Source organism: Peromyscus leucopus, chromosome 8b (genome assembly GCF_004664715.2).
Source record: "Peromyscus leucopus breed LL Stock chromosome 8b, UCI_PerLeu_2.1, whole genome shotgun sequence".
NCBI lineage: Eukaryota > Metazoa > Chordata > Mammalia > Rodentia > Cricetidae > Peromyscus > Peromyscus leucopus.
In genome coordinates, this window is record NC_051086.1 from 34,072,393 (window position 1) to 34,089,590 (window position 17,198).

A 17,198-nucleotide genomic window follows, 5' to 3' on the forward strand; every position below is an offset into this window, starting at 1 on the left:
TGAGGCAGATGCTGCGGCTCCTGCAGACCAAGCTAGTCACAGCCATGTGCTCTGCTTCAGGCATTCCTTGATGTTCAGATTAGCAAAGGTGTTTTGGAGACGAGAAAAACTAAGAGAGGGAAACTTAAAGGAAGGAGGCTAAGTCTCTCTCTCTCTCTCTCTCTCTCTCTCTCTCTCTCTCTCACACACACACACACACACACACACACACACACACACACACACACACACCACACCACACCACACCACAAGCTGCATGCCTGCTGAAATGGAAAAGAAGTCAGGAGATGGTTTCAGAGCAACTGGAGTAAATTCAGCCTCCGTTCAGGTTCTCCTACCGAGATCTCAATGAATGAAGCTTCAAGTTCTCTTTTGATCATCCCTCGCCAACAGCATCCACTGGTCCCATCAACACTGCCCTCCTGTCACCTCTGTTGGAGTTGTTCAGCTTGTCTCTCCTACCGGTTAACCTCCTCATAGTCTCTTAACCCCTTACCCTGTTGACAGTTCATCAAGAGCCCCGCTTTTCCCATTTCCAGTCTTGAACTGCCCTTCACCACATTTCCAACTTCACTCTTAGGATGAAAAGAGAGCCCCGATTTTCTTGCATTTCGTGAAGTTTATGGATAGAGGGTGACCTTGTCACCACTTAGTTCCAGGGTTTTGGTGTCTCAAGACTGAGGGGAAACATGGGTGGGGGTGGGGGGCAGGGCAGATGACCAGGGGTTGGGTGTAAGGTGGGGTACCAGTCCTCAGGCTGGGGAGGGAGAGTGAACGGGGCACCTGTGGAGGGTGGGGAGGAGAGAGTGTGGTTGTAGGGGTGAGGGAAGCAGGCCACTGGGGGAGGTGGTGTTGTGTAGGGGTAGGGATAAGCGGAGGACTCTGGCAAGAAGCCAGAGAAGGAGGCGGGAGATAGACGGGCTAGCGGCTGGAGCAGCGCCCGCTCTTGCTTCCGTTCCTTAGCTCTGCGGTTCTGGAACCAGACCTGCGGAGAGGGAAGAGAAGTCACATCAGCGCTCTTGTCCTGAATGGGAGACTTCAGGACTATGAGGCTCGTGGAAATGTAAGGCAGTCTTAGAGGCAAGATTGCACACGTGTGTGAACAGTTAGAGTTGCCTGTTTGTTGGAGTTTGTGTCCACATGAAAGGCTGGGGGGTGGGTCTGGACTTCCTTTTTGTTTGTGTGGCATTGGGGATCAGCATGCAGGCATTGTGTATGCTTGGCAAGAGCTCTCCTCCTGCCCTACACCTCCATCTGAATGAGCTTAGAGCTGGGGTCAGGTGCACCTGAGGTCATGCCGACTGGTGGGTGGAACCTATTGAACTATGGTTGAACTATATTAACTATGTTGAATAGTTAAGTTCGGGTTAAAAGTCCCCCAAGCACCCAGGAAATGTTTGTTTCTTCCCCGAGTACCTTAGGGCATCATCACCTGGATTCTGGCTTCACTGAGGCCAGTGTCTTGGGCAAGTCCCTCTCGGGCCCAGATGTCTGGGTACTGGTTCTTCCCAAAGGCTGACTCCAGCTGTTCCAGCTGTGCTGGGTTGAAGGTGGTGCGGTGACGACGCCGGGAGTGGGGACGGCCCCTCTGCGGGCAAAGCTTAGGTCTCCCCAGTCCCGGACCAGAGAGTCTCCCAAAAGCCTCAGGGCTCGTGTCTGTGGAGGGAGGGGAATGGAGGGAGACCCACTTAGGAATGGGACCACCCAGCTATCCTTGGACCACTGGTGCTAGGCCCCGCATTCTGTGTAGTTCCTGAGATGGTGCTTCCTTGTGGGACGCCCTGTTTCCACAAGAGCTCTTTAAGGTTTCAAAACCACCGCTTCTGCCTCCAGCCTCTGCCACTGCTCTGGTTACGTGCCCCCGGTGTGCGCTTCACCTCCGGCCCATATGTGACCCACGGGGCGAACCTTGAGGGTCTTCCCTTTGCTGACTACCAAGGACTGCTTTGCTTGCCACTCACCCATGCACCTCCTTCATACACCCCTCCTTCTCCTCACCCACCCCTGCTCAGGAGGATGAAGGGTGCCCCCCCCCCTTACATGCAGACAACACGTTCTCCCCTCTGGGTTGTACTTCTTGACATGCCGCTTACCTCTGCCCTGGCCCTGCCACCAGCCTGCAGGAACTTGAGCTCGTGGGAAAGGCTTGCCTCTCCTCCCCAAAGGCTCCCTAAGCCCTCATATTAATTAGTCTAAGAGCTACCAGGGAAGAGAGAACAGCGAGGGAAGAGGAGACACCTGGGAAGATGGGCGCTAAGGGAAGGAGGGGTCTGGAGCGGAGAGACCCATCGGGGGGGGGGGGGGGGACGCGAGAGGGGGGGAACCAAGGGTGTGGCTCCCACTCGGCACCCAGTGTCCTCAGACAGGCCCTGAACTGCCCTCTCTGGAGGAGAACCCCGACCCCTTCAGCTCCCTCCTTCCAAGAAGGAAGCACCTTGGGCAAGAACAAGGCTTTCGCTTTGCCTCTGCCCTGGGCGCCTGTTCCGTAGCTCCCTCAGGCAGGGGCCCCACTTCCCAACCTGTAAAGCGAAAGACTTCTACTCTCTCACTTCCTAAGGTTCCCCAAAGTCTTGACAAGCCCCAATTCTGCTTCCCATCTCTCAGCCTTCCGTGGGACAAACCATTGCCCCAAAGCCAATCAGGTTTTGAGACCCACATCTGCTGCTCCCTCGGGGACCCAAGCCAACCCTGGGGATTCACTCACCTACTGTGGAGATCAGGGTCCCAGAGGTCACCTGCGGCTCAGGCAGCGGTCCGCCACAGGTGCGACCCTTCCTTTGTTTCTCCTGCTGGTTCCTTCTTTGAGCTTCCATGACTAGCCACCCAAACCAAAGATGGGCTAGCCTGCTGTCCTCCAGTCTCTGTCTCCCTGTAGTCTTTCTCTCTGTCTGTCCTGTCTTGTCTTCTGACCTTTCTTCTCTATCTTCTAGCTTTTTCTGGGTCTCTCCCTTACTGTGTGTGTGTGTGTGTGTGTGTGTGTGTGTGTGTGTGTGTGTGTGTGTAGCTAGATACCTGTCCACTCACTGTTTTCCCCTTTTTCCTAATCCCCCATCCTTCCTCCGGATTGACACCTCATCCTCTCTCTCTTGACTTTGGCCAGTTTTCTGCCTGTCTCTACTTCCCTCTCCCTGAGGCCGTTCTGTTTTCTCTTCGCCCTCCACTTTCTCACGCTACCTGTCTTTCTCCCTCCGTCTTGGAGAAGCAACCTCCTCCTGGCCCCATGGGCCTGTCCAATCATTTCTTGGTCACCAGAGCCCCCTGGCTTGGGGGAGGATCACAAGCCGGATGAGGGACGGTGCTCTGTCAGAGGGTCCAGGGGCTGAGGCCAAGAGCTCATATTCCCAGGGGACCAGATTCTTTTGTCCTGTTAAATCCCCCTTCTGGGAGCAGGCAGGGGACAGAGGAGAAGACATTCCCAGCAAGGCACCCCTCCTCAGCACCTCCCCTCCAGGGAGGGGGAAATGGAGAGAAAGATATTGGGGCCAGGAACAAGGCCTGACATCTCGGCATGTGAGTGATGCTCAAAAGACCTGTTTCCAGGGAACTCTGGGGCTGAAAAGTCACAACTGTGTCCTCTTGGATACCTTGACACCCTAGGACAGTAGGACACTCCAAGACACACTGAAGCCTGAGGACCTTCATGCTCTACAAGGTGACTCCTGGCATTGGCTCCCACACCTGCTGGCCTCTCCCTGACCCAAGTTCACCCCTGAATTCACTCAGCCATGAATGAGTGGCTTCACTCACAGCTAAGTCCCCACACATCAGAGTTCTCAATTACTCTCTGATTTCCTCACTCCGCTTTCATCTTCTCACTCAGAGCCCTCGGGGCATCATCATGACCTGTCGAAGTGACCTAGACCTTGAGGAAACGGTGATCCTCCAGAGCAACTCAGTTTCAAGTGCATCCTGCCCAACCCAGACCTCAGGTCTTACCTTGGAATAAATTCAGAACCCCAGAGACTTTCATTATGAATCTTCAAGGAAACTTGGACTCTCTGAGAGGTCAGGACAAGTTGATGCTTCCAGTACTGACTCTTGAGGTGATTTTGACTGTGGAAGTCCATTCTGGTACCCTTAAGATGTCCTCACCAAAAGATAAGGGCAACCTGACATCTTAGGGACAGACATTAGGGACACATTGAAACTGGGGGACTCTTTGCTATCCAGGATTTTCCATCCACACTATACGATTCCCACCCACACCCCTCCATAAAGTCCTGGCTTCTCAGGGCACCTAATTGATGACAGATGAGTCCCTTCAGAACTCACTGTCATTATAAGCCACTCTGATTCCCAAGGTCAGACTAAGTCCTCAAATACATCTCTTAAAACCATCATGACTACTCAAAACAGGATCGAGGTCCTTTTTAAAGATTAGTTAACTTATTATCATTATTGTTTGTGTGTGTGTGTGTGTGTGTGTGTGTGTGTGTGTGTGTGTGTGTGTGCAGATGCAGTGGTATATACATGGAGGTCAGAGGATAATTTGTGGGGAGCGGACTCTCTTCTTTTAACCTGTGAGTCTGAGGGATCAAATTCAGACCTTCAAGCTCAGCAACAAGTATCCTAACCCACCGAGCCATCTCACGGGCCCCAGTCCTCAGAGTCTCACACTTACAATATGGTCCAGAGAGCCACAGCAGCAGCACACAAGAGCTTTTCAGGGTCAATATCTTGGGCCTCACCTTTCTACTGCATCAGAACCTGTGACCTAACAAGACCCACAGCAGAACTGAGGGGACTCTGCTCCTGCAAAGAGCACTTTGTCCCCGTGGATCCCCGGTCCCTGGTTCAAATCCTGCTACAGGTACTTCCCCACCCACCTCAGTCAGTGGAAGGAACTTCGTGGATTTTAGTGATGACTGGTCTCAGGGTTGAGAATACAAATCTTCACTCTACTTGTCTCTCAAAGACTTTGTAGAGAGGGGGGCTAAATTTCCATTGCCATTAAATTTTTTTAAATTACTTTGAAAAATGATGTGGTCTTATGAAGACTAATTAGGAAGGAATTCAACATATACCATGAGGCTAAAAGGAAGACTTTTAAAAAAAATCACAGTTGTCATCTCTAAGTGAAAGATAAGCTTTATGGGGGCCGGGGAGATGGCTCAGCAGTTAAGAGCACTGGCTGCTCTTGCAGAGGACCCAGTTTGATCCTAGGGACCCACATGGCAGTGCATAATCACCTATAACTCCAGTGCCAGGAGATATAACGCCATCTTCTGGCCGGTATGGGTACTACAGACACATGTGGTACACAGATATACACAAAACATTCATACACATAAAGATTAAAATAAAACAAATCTCAAAAAATATGTTTTATAATGGAAAAAAGTGTTTACAAGGGAACTGCTAATTTAGCCTTTCAGGTTTCCTTGGAAAACCCACAGTGGAATGCAAAAAGCTTGTTCACTTTTTCTCTAGAAGCTTCTGGTTTTCTATGCCGGGGGATAGATGAACTGTTACAGAGATTAAAACACAGAACTGGCTTTCTATTTTTAGTCATTAGTTTCTCAGTATAAATTGGTAAATTGAACCTTAATCCTGAAGGCTTAGGGGTATTCAGAAGAAAGCCAAAGTAATTAGCAGAGTGTATAGAGCAAGGCTGCTGTGACGTTCTGTGACATTCAATTTCATCAGCTTTACAATGGACACAGGGCTGGGGACCTGTGGTGTGATATGGGCCTGAGAGGACAGTGAGGGTAAGACCCAGTGCAGGAACAGTCTCGTGTGCAGCTTTGCCCTGGAGAATGAGCAGAGCCGGCCATACCTCAAAGGCAGGCAAGTCAGGCCCCTGGTTTTGCTTAATGCTCAGCAGCTGGATTCCCAGCAGAAGTGAGAGTGGGGGGGCCTGGCAGGGGGCCCTGGCAGGGGGGACTCAAGGATAGGCAGCTTAAAAGAGACCCAGGCTTCCCCTACTATGAAGAGGAGCTGGCTTTCATCAAAGCTACAGATTCCATCCCCTGGGAAGAATGCTTCCCCAACAAGAGCCCCACCTCTGCCAGGAGCCCCTTTGAATCCTGCAGAGAAGACCAAGACTAATTTGGCTCTAAATTTTGGAACCTTTCCTTAAATTCGGTATGGCCACCCCATGATACCATGAGACTAAGTGATTGCCTCCTTCAGAGAACTCAGTCCAAGAATACAGTTTGGCAAACAGATATTTATATAAGATTGAATCGGTTTTATAAATATGTACTTGATAGAAATAAACAAACACTGGATATACTGTGGAATCATAGGCTTATGAAATAATAAAGACACAGAGGGCTGAGAACACAGCTCAGTTGGTAGAGCTCTTGTCTTGCATTCACGAAGGCCTGGGTTTCATCCCCAGTACCATGTAAAACCAAGTGTGGTGCTCATGCCTATCATGCCCGTCCTGGAGGGATGGAGGCAGGAAAGTCAGCAGTTCTAGGTCACCCTTGGCTATCTATGTTGTGAGTTTGAGAACAGCTCAGGCTGTGTGAGATCCTGTCTAAAACGGTAAAAGAAAAAAAAAGCTTTGATGTCATGAAACTGAACTTTGTTCACCTTCTGCAAATTCATATTTCTCAGATGGAGACAAATTCAGAAAAACGAAGTCGAATGTCCAAGTCTGAACACCGAACTGTCCTTTTCATCTTGGAGTATCTCCGCGTCCAGGGTGCCTAAGAACAAAGGATGGTTAGCATGTGTGCCTCTAATGAGGAGCTGTGGGGAGTCAGCCCTAGGGGCCCTCAAGGTTGGCAACTGGAATCACACCGCCCCATCCTCAAAGATCTCATAGTTTCCAGGGAGGGAACGTCTATTTATTGGTTCTCATTCTTCTAACTCTGACCCGGGAAAGACCAATGCCTTATAGGGTGTTCCCGGTGAGAAAAATTTCCCTCAGTTCTCAGCCTCGGCTGTGAATTTTCATCATCCGGCATAAGCAGGGAGTGGACAGGGACGAGAGGATCTGGCAGTAGCAGAAAGCATCAGATGAGAGGAGAAGTTACGGAGCCGCCATCTCCAAAGCGCACAGGTTCACACAAGCACGTGGAGTGACAGCAGGTAGCACAGCCCATCCAATCCCTCTACATCCAATCAAGTTCAAGCAGGTGGGTGGTGGCGGGGTGGAAGGCGGGGTGGAAGACTGGGTGGTGTCTGTTAGCATGACTGACTGTGTCCCAGCATTCCCTGCTTCAGGATACACTGTTCACTGCGTTCACTGCAGATCTGTGCGAGCTCGCTTCCAAAATGGACGGAGAAAAAAAGCTCTGGGAAGGGATCAGATGGCAGATGTGGCATTCTAAAATGCTTGTCCAGAAGCTCAGAGCCAATAGCCATCCTTCTTTCACCCCAAAAGACAGACACTGTTGAATGTCTAGCCATTCAGCCCTTATCTCTACCACATGTCTACGCACTGTGCTCTGTGGTTGTATAACATTGTATCTCAAGCGAAAGAAAGAAGGAAGGCAGGCAGGCAGGCAGGACAGGACAGACGAAGCTATTTTAGTGTGCCTCTCTAGACATAGCATCTGGAATATTTATAGCAGATTTTCCTGCATTTGACCTTACCTACCATTCACAGATAATAGGAACCCACCCCTGTTGCTCAAAATTTAAATGGTCTTTTAATAAAAACCAGGGCCAATGCTGAAAGACTAGACAGCAAAGGAACAAGCCACTAGAGAAACGTCTCACCACTACCAACTCCTCAGGCCAAATGGAAGGCGAGATCCTCTGTCTTCTCACGCCTTCTATACCCTTCTCCACCCAGCCGTTTCACTTCCTTCCTAGTGCTGGGATTAAAAGCATCTGTGCTTCCCCAGTACTGGTAGCAAAGGCATGAGATCTCAAGTACTGGGATTAAAGGCGTGTTAAAGGTGTGTGCCACCACTGCCCTGCCTCTGTTTTTCTCTTAGACTGAGCCAATCTCATATAGTCCAGGGTGGCTTTGAACTCACAGAGATCCAGATGGATCTCTGCCTCCCGAGTGCTAGGATTAAAGGTGTGTGCCACCACTGCCTAGCCTCTATGTCTAATCTAGTAGCTGGCTCTGTCCTCTCATCCTCAGGCAAGCTTTATTTGCTACACACCCCACCCTGCCCTCCTGATTCTTCCACCTTTGGCCACCGTTTCCATGACAGGAAACAGCCTGTTATAAAGAACCCACTACGTACACAGGCCACAAGGACAAAGGCTGCACGGGCATCCCATGAGCATCTCTTGACGCGGCACCTGCCCCCACTCCTACATTCTGCGGTAATGTCCCGAGAGTGCCTTTGTGCCGTTCTGCAGGGCTGTCTCCATGCTCTCTAATCTGGTACAAATCGGTGAGGAACTGTCTAAGAGAGCAGCAACTTTGCACTTGCTTTAGAATTTAACCCTCAAAATGCCAGGGCACCCCCTGTCTGTCTCCATATTAGCATATCTTATCATCGATCTCCTGAAAGTATTGCTTACAACATTCTCTGCCCAGCCAATCAGTCCTGAAACACCTCTCCTTCCCCTCCTCATCCTTTTTGCTCTCATCAGAAAGCCTATCCCTCCCCCGTGCTACCTACCATCCAAACGCTGACTAACCCCGCGATTGCAGCTACAGCCTTTTATTCAGTGTTTTCTGTGTATAAGGGTTTGTTAATTTCCCAGTATGCTTCATCACCTTGCTTCCTGGCAATTTCCCCTCTTCCTTCTAAATGTAGAACCAGGTACCACATTTAACTGAAGGGGAGGGGCAACACGTGTCGGCCTGGGAAGAGTGGTGTTAGTGAGACATTGGTAGTGAGTAGGCTTTTCCCGGCTGGAAAGACAAACTGGGTATTTGGACAGCTCATCAAATAGGGGAATGTTTGCAGTAGCAACATGGCCTAATTCAAGGTGTTTTAAATGTGGAAAGATAGAACATTGGAAAGGGGAGTGCCCAAGGAACAATTCAACTGCCTTTGAACCCCTAAAACATCTGCCCTCCCTCATTGTAGGAAAGGCTTTCACGGGAGGAAGAACTGCAGAGCCTTAAGTGACAAAGAAGGCAACCCCCTGCCGCCTTTAAACTCCACAGGAGGCAGCCCTCAGGCCCACCTTTAAGAGGGAAAGGCCCAGGAGTCCACTGGATCATTAACATACTTGAAAATTCTCACCCCAAACTTTCAATTAAAATTGACAATAAAAATTTCAAATGTTTGGTAGACACAGGGGCAGACAAAACTATCCTAAGACAAGCTGAGGTCCCCACATTTGACCCTCCTACCTGAACCGCAACTAATGGAGGTCTCTCCCAAGCATTTATTACCCAGACTTATACAGATGAGAGGACCCAGATGAAACGCATGGGACCATTAGACCCCTAGTGGCCGATGCAACCACTAACTTACTAGGAAGAGATGTCCTAGAAGACTTAAATGTGGTCCTTGCTACTGGGGAAAAAAAGGAGAATGTCTCCAAATAAAAGATTATCAGAAATATTGAGATCAAAGAACCCCCAGTCCTAAGGCTCACTGTTGAATACCTCACTCCCTGCCTGTCCATTTCACTGCTCTGAATCTCCTCCAGGACTCTTGTATGAAGTGAGGATCATTATTTCTTACACTTTAACTCTTCCCATGCTCTTTCTTTTTTCCTTTTGGGACTGACATTTAAAGTGACATTGGTTAAGTCACTACTCGACTGGAGACAGCAATCAGAAGCCTCAAGGATTTCAAATAGCAAAGAACAGCAAGTTAGAAAAATAGTTTATAAAAGTAATATGTAGTCAGCTCTGCCATCCTCAAACAACTGAAGTAAGAATGACTGTCAGGAATAATACAGTGTGTAACTACATCCCAGAGACATGCCAAAGGAAATTAGAATTGTTTCTTAAAACAGCGCATCATGTAGCTCAGGGTGTTCCTGAATCTGATTTGGGGATGACCTTGAACTTCTGATCCTTCTGCCTCTATCTCTCCAGTGTTGGGGTTACAAGTGTCTTTCACCTGATTTTTGTGGCTCTGTGCATCAGACCCAGGGCTTTGTGCATGTTAGGCAAGCACTCGAAAGTTAGCAGTATTATTCCCATTTCTACTGTGATAAAATTAGATGAAAAGAACAATTTCCAGGGAAAAGGAAAACTATCAAAAAGTGCCCAACTAAATAAAAAAAACCAACTTATTCACTCTACTAGTGGAATTTTAATTATATCTTCTAAAGTCAAAACCTCAGACTTGAATGATTCTGTTGACATTAATAATGCTATTTCACAAACTGAGAAAATGCAGTAGCACAAAAGCTTCTGATACATATATGAGGCCAGTATAATCTTAATACTGTAAATTTAAATACTACAAGAAATCAAACCACAGAATCACCAATATCATCAGCATTAATATGGACTAAAGGAAAAAAAAATTAAAGAATGGAGCCTATATCAGGGGCACCATTCATTAGAGGAACTAGTCAATTACCAAAGCTATCTATGTAATGGATGGTATTAGGATCATAGGAATGGATGCGGGAAAGGAATGTAACAAGAGAAAAATGCATAATTTTAGAAATCCCTGATACATTCCAAATCAAAGGCCTCCTCCACGGAACAAAGAGTCTTTACTGAACACATAGAGCTAGAGCTAGGAACACAGCTCAGTGGTACGGTGCTTGCCTGGCACACCCAAGGCTCCAGGTTCAATTCCCAGCACCACAAAAGAAAAGACAACAACCGTCTAAACAACAGCCACAAAGTACAGGGCTAAACTTATCTAAGATGAAATATTGAATATGCCTCAAGGGAAAGTGATGTCCACAGCTCTGCTCCTATAAAACGTTGGAGTAGAAATATTAGCCAGTGCAACAAGGCAAGAAAAGATACCCACATGAAAAGAAAAAAATTAAAATCTCATCCTGTCTATGGATAATGTGACTTCCTATAACACCTTAATTTTTTTTTAATACTTCAAAGAAAAAAAACCATAAACTTTACCAAATATCTAATTCTGTAGTTAGGCAGGTATCCTCCTTTAGTTTCTGTTGCTGTGATAAGCACCATTGTTGGAGCCAGCCGAAGTTTCCTAGTGGTTTTACCCAGCAGGACTGCATAAGAGGATGACTGGACCATGGGCCTGAGTACCAGGTGTTTGAAAGGGTCTACACTTGGCTGTATCTAGCAAGGGGGAGGTCTTTTGCCTCATCCCATGGCATTGTTATAAAAAGCCCTTTTGAATAAAGTTCTGGGCTGGTGAGTTTTGACCCAGGCCCTCCCGAGGCTATCCTGTGTGTCTGTCTTCCTCTCATCATCTAGGTATCTCTTTCTATCTAAACATTCCCACTTCTCCCTGCTCAAGAGTATCCTGGTCATAAAAGTGGGGGCTAGTCCCCCCCACACCATGACCAAAAGCAACTTGAGGATGAAAGAGTATATTTCATCTTATGGGTTAGAGTCCATCATTAAGGGAAGCTAAGGCAGGAACTCATGGCAGGACCCTGGAACAGAAAAGGAAGCAGAGGCCACAGAGGACTGCCACCTGCTGGCTTATTCAGCTTGCGCAGTTTCATCTGCCTAGGATGGTGTCCATGAATCTATGAACAATTGGGAAAATGTCATACAGGCATGCTCTCAGCTCCTTCTGATCTGGGCAGTTCTTCTGTTGAGATTTCCCCTTCCCAGATGACTCTGGGTTGTTTCAAATGACAGCTGAAGCTAACTATACCAGACCATGGCAGGACATAAATCAAAACTCAACATTCATCATCGTGCTATACAAGCAACGGTGAGCAACTGGAAATCCATAGTTTCTTACGTGATTCATTACAATAGCATAAAATTATTTGAGCTGGTGTAGTGGTGCAAGCCTTTAATCTGCACTTGGGAAGTAGAGGCAGGAGGATCTCTGGAGTTCAGGACAGTCTGGTCTACATAGCAAATTTCAGGCCAGCCAAGTCTAAACAGTGACACTGTATCTCAAAAAAAAAATTAAAATATTAAATCTAACATAACCCATGCAAAGTCTATATCCAAAAAAACCCCCAAAAAACAAAAAACAAACTAATAAAAAGGAAACCTGAAAAATGGAAGAAAAGAGGAAGACTTGAAAACCCCTTATCTACAGGAAATCAGTGGTTCTTAAGACAGCATACAGATTTCCCACAAGCCAAATCACATTACACAGAAGAATTTGTTTTTCAAGAGACAGAAAAACTGATATTACTTTTGCTGTGGGAACTAATATTGCACAACTTGAAAAAGAACAGGGCTGGGGGATTCCTATCATGGTATCTCATGATTTACTAGAATGTCACAAAGGGTTAACAAAAGCATAGACACGTAGATCAATGGGACACATTTAATTCACCTGTATGCCCACTCACACATGACCAATGGACATGAGGCAAAGCTGCCCAAGCAATTCAATGGAAGAATATAATTTTTCCACAAATAGTCATGATAATTAAATAACCATATTAAAATCACGCAACACAGCTTAGCTTCACATTATATACAAAGTTAACTCAAAGTGAAACAGATATAAGAAGAAAAGTAAAACAGGTATAAGAAGAAAAGTTAAAAGGATACATTTCTAGGAGAAAAAAATATATATATATATATGACCTGAAAGTAGATGAAGACTACTTGAGGGAGGGGAAATTAGCAAGAAGTTAAGACCGGGATATAGAGGACGATAAGGGAGTGGACATGAGCAAAGTATGGTGATATAGTTTGTAGCTGTTGCTACAAAATCTTTGCCTAATCCAAAATTTTAAAAAAATGTATTTCTATTTTTTCTCCTAGAAATGTATCTTTTTAACTTTTCTTCTTATATCTGTTTTACTTTTCTTCATATATATATATATATATGATATATATCAAAATGAAAGCAATTATTTCACTAAAACTAATAAATTAATAAAGCAAACAATTAAAAACATCCAAGGGTAAAAACCTCTGTAGGTCCAGTTTCCAAATCTGGGAAGGATATAAACAACCAGTTCTTAGTACGTGCCCCTAATGAGGACTTCTGAGGGCTCAGCCCAAGGGGCACTCTAACTTGGCAGCGATCTTTATGGAAAGCTGGATCTCAAGGGATGGAGGATCTGCTTATTAGTTCCCAACCATCCAAGCTTGACCAGAGGGAGCCACGTGTTTCTCCGGCGAGGAAAGGCCCCTTGGTTTTCAACCCTAACTGTGACTTTCTGTCCTCCAGGGTAAAGCACAGAATCAGCAGAGATGGGGACTCTGGGAAGGCCCTGAAGGCAGCAGAGAAAGGCAGGTGAGAGGGTGGGGAAGCAGTGAGGGAGAGCACCTTCACCTCCAACAGCACATGAATCCAAACACATGAAATGATACTGAGGAAAACGAAGACAGACCTACCGAGTTCCTCGGCATCTGACCAGGCTCGAAGGAGAAAAAGCCCGCTCTCCCTCATACATGCCAGCCTTTTTCTTACTCCCTGCCGAGAGTGAGAAAACACACCCAGGGCAGAAACAGAAAGGTACAAATTGCTAAACAGAGCACACAGCTACCAGCAAGCATGGCTAGAAGCCTAGAGCCCAGAGCCTCACTTCCCTATACCCCTGGATATTTCAGGCACACAAGGCAGCCTTATTCATCCTCTCATCTCCATGTTTGTGCCCATTATTTGCCCCCTTTTACCCTCTTTAGTGCCAACTATTCAACATAGTGTCCCAGAGTTGGGCCACTTAGACATCCTGCCCATCCCCACAGAGGGGTGTTACTTGCACCCAGACCCGGGGATTAAGCAGACTTGATTTTATGGTCCAGGATCACAAACAATGACACAGATATGCCAGGTGTCTCATATAGATACCCACTAGCCCAGCTCATAAGAGATAATGGATGAAGTCAGAGTCAATGTACTGAAGTCACACAGAAGCACTGTCTCCCCACCAGGAGGCTGCGGAGGTGGGGGTAGTGGTGGTGGTGCAGAATTCCATTACAGGGGATGCCCAAAGAACATACAATTGTTGAGAGGAGTTAGGTACATGATGTGCTGTGGTGTGTGACTTTCTATGGAGGGCCAACTTGCTTAGGGTTTAAACCATGAAACGATAATATATTTTTCAGCAACAGCCTCCTACAGCCAGTCCGTATATCAACAGATGCTGTGCCAAGAGCATCCAGGCTAGTGTCAGTCCCACATGATTTTCAAACACAAGAACCCCCCACCCCTTGAAATCCTGCTACCCCTCTCTATCTCTGAAACCACTATGGGATCTGTCCAGAAGACCAGAAGGTAATGTATACTGAACCAATACCCTCCTGTGTGGGGTGATGCCACCCATCACTCCCTCATGCCTCAAGTTCTTTTAAAAAACATTCTCATAGTGTTTATTTGTATGTAAGAGCATGTGTGCACATGCCATAGTACACATGTGGAGGTCAGAGAACAACATGTAGGAGCTGGGTCTCTGTCTAACACATGGGTCCCGCTGATTGAACTCAGGTCACTGGGCTTGATGGTAGACACTTTACCCACTGAGTCTTCTCCCTGGCCTTCATCCCTCATATTCTAAAGAGGGCTAGCCATGTTCCAGCTTTTTCTATTACTCCTCACCTTGTCTCAGGTCTGGGTATTAATCCCAGCTAGATGACTTCACAGTTCAGCACCGTGGCTTAATTTCCCTGGTATGACTCCCTTCAGCGGTCGAATCATTACTTCCTGAGCATCTCCACACAAGCCAATCCTCTCAAAATGTTCACTAGAGCACCCTCTGTCCCAGCAGGCAGACCGGATCACACACAGTCATCCCTCTCACTTCCCTTTCCCAGGCCTTTGGTCACCGAGGGAACAGCTCCCCTCTCTCCCTATTTAAGTACCCCGAATCTTCACAGAGACGCAGCAGACACGGTTTTCAGCTGCCTCCCTTGACTGTGCTGGTTTCTTCATCCTGAAGTTTATTTTTAGATGTGAGTTGGCTCTTTTTCAGTCTGTGAATCTCTTTCTTCCAATAGAAAAACATCCCAGTTGCTTGAGTATCTGCACCGTCCTTTTCTGACAGCAGGAAGGAGAACTATGCCTCTCAGGCAGCTCAGTGCATCCCAACAGCTGATGGAGGACAACTGAAGGGCAGGTAAGACTCCGAACAAAACTGTTCATCTGGCCTCTTGAACTCCACAAAGAGAAAATTAGAAAAAGCCACAGATAAAATCTTCAGGATTCTAGTGTGGCATCAGATATAGGATTTACCTCTGGGTTAAATTTTTAATAAATGATAGTCATTTAAAGCATAGCATAAAGAAAACAACAACAGCCCCACAACACGACACTTCCACTGATTTAAAGCTATCGCTTTCACCAGCTCTGTGAATGTGGATAAATCACCTCATCGCCTCAAGCCTCAGGTGTTTCACCTATAAAGTGCAATATAATTCCACAATTATTAGGCGAAGGGAAGTTTTGCACAGGAAAGAGCCTATATATGCAAGCAGGAGTGAACAAGAACACAACTATTGTAATCAAACCCTATTAAAATTAACTAGGCTCTTCTGTAAAATTGCTCAGCGGGACCACTCAGTTTTAGTAAATTCTCAACCAACAGTTCAGCTCTCCCAAATTTATGATCTTTTTGCTTAAGTGTTGACATCCAATCTTACCTTGAAATGGAACTTTCTTCCCCAAAGATATGGACAAAAAGAACCAGACATCAGCCACAGAATTCCTCCTCCTGGGACTTGCTGGGCAGTCAAAGCAAGAAGAGGTCGTCTTTGGGCTGTTCTTGGGGATGTACTTGGTCACCATCTCTGGGAACCTTCTCATCATCCTGGCCATCAGCTGTGACCCTCATCTCCACACACCCATGTACTTCTTCTTGGCCAACCTCTCCAGTGTTGACATCTGCTTTTCCTCAGTCACCATCCCCAAGGCACTGGTGAATCATGTTTTGGGAAGCAAGTCCATCTCTTACGCGGAGTGTATGACTCAGATCTATTTCTTCATCACATTCATCAACATGGATGGCTTCCTGCTGAGTGTGATGGCCTATGACCGCTATGTGGCCATTTGTCACCCACTCCACTACACCCTGATGATGAGGCCCAGACTCTGTGTCCTCCTGGTGGTCATATCATGGGTCATCACAAACCTGCATGCTCTCTTGCACACTCTGCTCATGGTTCGCCTCACCTTCTGTTCCCACAATGCTGTACAACATTTCTTCTGTGACCCCTACCCTATCCTGAAGCTCTCTTGTTCTGACACCTTTATCAATGACATCACAGCCTTCACTGTAGGTGGGCTGACTTCTATCACACCATTCACATGTATCACTGTTTCATATGCCTATATCCTCTCCAATGTACTGAAGTTTCCATCCATTCAGGGAATAAGAAAAGCCCTGTCCACATGCGGGTCTCACCTCACTGTGGTCTGCCTCTTCTATGGAGCAATCCTGGGGGTCTATATGCACCCTTCATCTACATATTCGGTACAAGACACAGTGGCCACTGCCTTTTTCACAGTGGTGACACCCATGGTCAATCCCTTCATCTACAGCCTGAGGAATCATGATGTCAAAGGAGCCCTAAGGAAACTCATATTTAGGAGATTCATTTCATCAAAATTCTACAGCTAGACAATTTTAGGACAGAGAAGACTAATTATGGAGCAACTGAGGCTGCAGTAAGTATAATCTTCATTGTTGTATTTCTTACTGGCGTCATATGTTCATGTTGCTGTCTTTAAATACGACACTGATGAATGCTCATAACTATAAAATTATGAATTTATTGTCTACATATAGAATGCATCCTGTGACCTTTATTTTAGAGATAAACGTGAGAGAAGTTTAGGTGAGTCTGTTTGCTGAGCTCATGTGACACCTCAATGTGCTTTTCATGGTTGTGTCTAGCAGTATTAGAAAATGCTAGTAGGTACAAGGACTTTGGGCTCATACCATCTGAAGGTCACATGCAATAATGAAGCTTTACAAATGATCTTTGCAGCATAATGTTGAATGAAATATATGATAATACTTACTGAATTATTATAATATGTTACAGATTATCTCTGCATCAGATTTTTTTTTTGTTTTGAGACAGGGTTTCACTATGTAACTCTGGCTGCCCTGGAACTCACTATGTAGATGAGGCTGGCCTTGAACTCAAAGAGATCTGCCTGCCTCTGCCTCCTGAGTATTGGGACTTGAGGTGTGTGCCTCCATACCTGGTTTATCTCTGCCCCATCTTATTTAAGGCTCGCACATCCTTGTGATATAATACTCCCATCTACAGCTCAAGGAAATTG

General features: G+C 46.5%; 2 protein-coding genes across 3 annotated transcripts; one reads left to right on the top strand and one right to left on the bottom strand.

Annotated features, from left to right (window-relative positions):
- Positions 1 to 200: 200 nt before the first annotated feature.
- On the bottom strand, positions 201 to 15,800 carry Prop1 (PROP paired-like homeobox 1). Of its 2 annotated transcripts, none has more exons than XM_028862710.2 (5): positions 15,551 to 15,800; positions 6,541 to 6,656; positions 2,705 to 4,116; positions 1,433 to 1,656; positions 201 to 985 (listed from the first exon to the last, which is right to left on the bottom strand). In XM_028862710.2, exons 3-5 carry the CDS (start codon positions 2,811 to 2,813, stop codon positions 650 to 652), a joined length of 669 nt encoding a protein of 222 aa, XP_028718543.1. In that variant the 5' UTR covers positions 2,814 to 4,116; positions 6,541 to 6,656; positions 15,551 to 15,800; the 3' UTR covers positions 201 to 649. The 2 variants fall into 2 exon arrangements, with proteins under 2 accessions (XP_028718543.1, XP_037056967.1); XM_037201072.1 differs by adding an exon at positions 14,511 to 15,060 and having other exon boundaries at positions 2,705 to 6,656.
- Positions 15,580 to 17,016, top strand: LOC114688107 (olfactory receptor 1361-like). The gene has a single exon (XM_028862721.2). The coding sequence runs from the start codon at positions 15,580 to 15,582 to the stop codon at positions 16,525 to 16,527; it is 948 nt and encodes a 315-aa protein (XP_028718554.1). The 3' UTR covers positions 16,528 to 17,016.
- Positions 17,017 to 17,198: the final 182 nt, after the last annotated feature.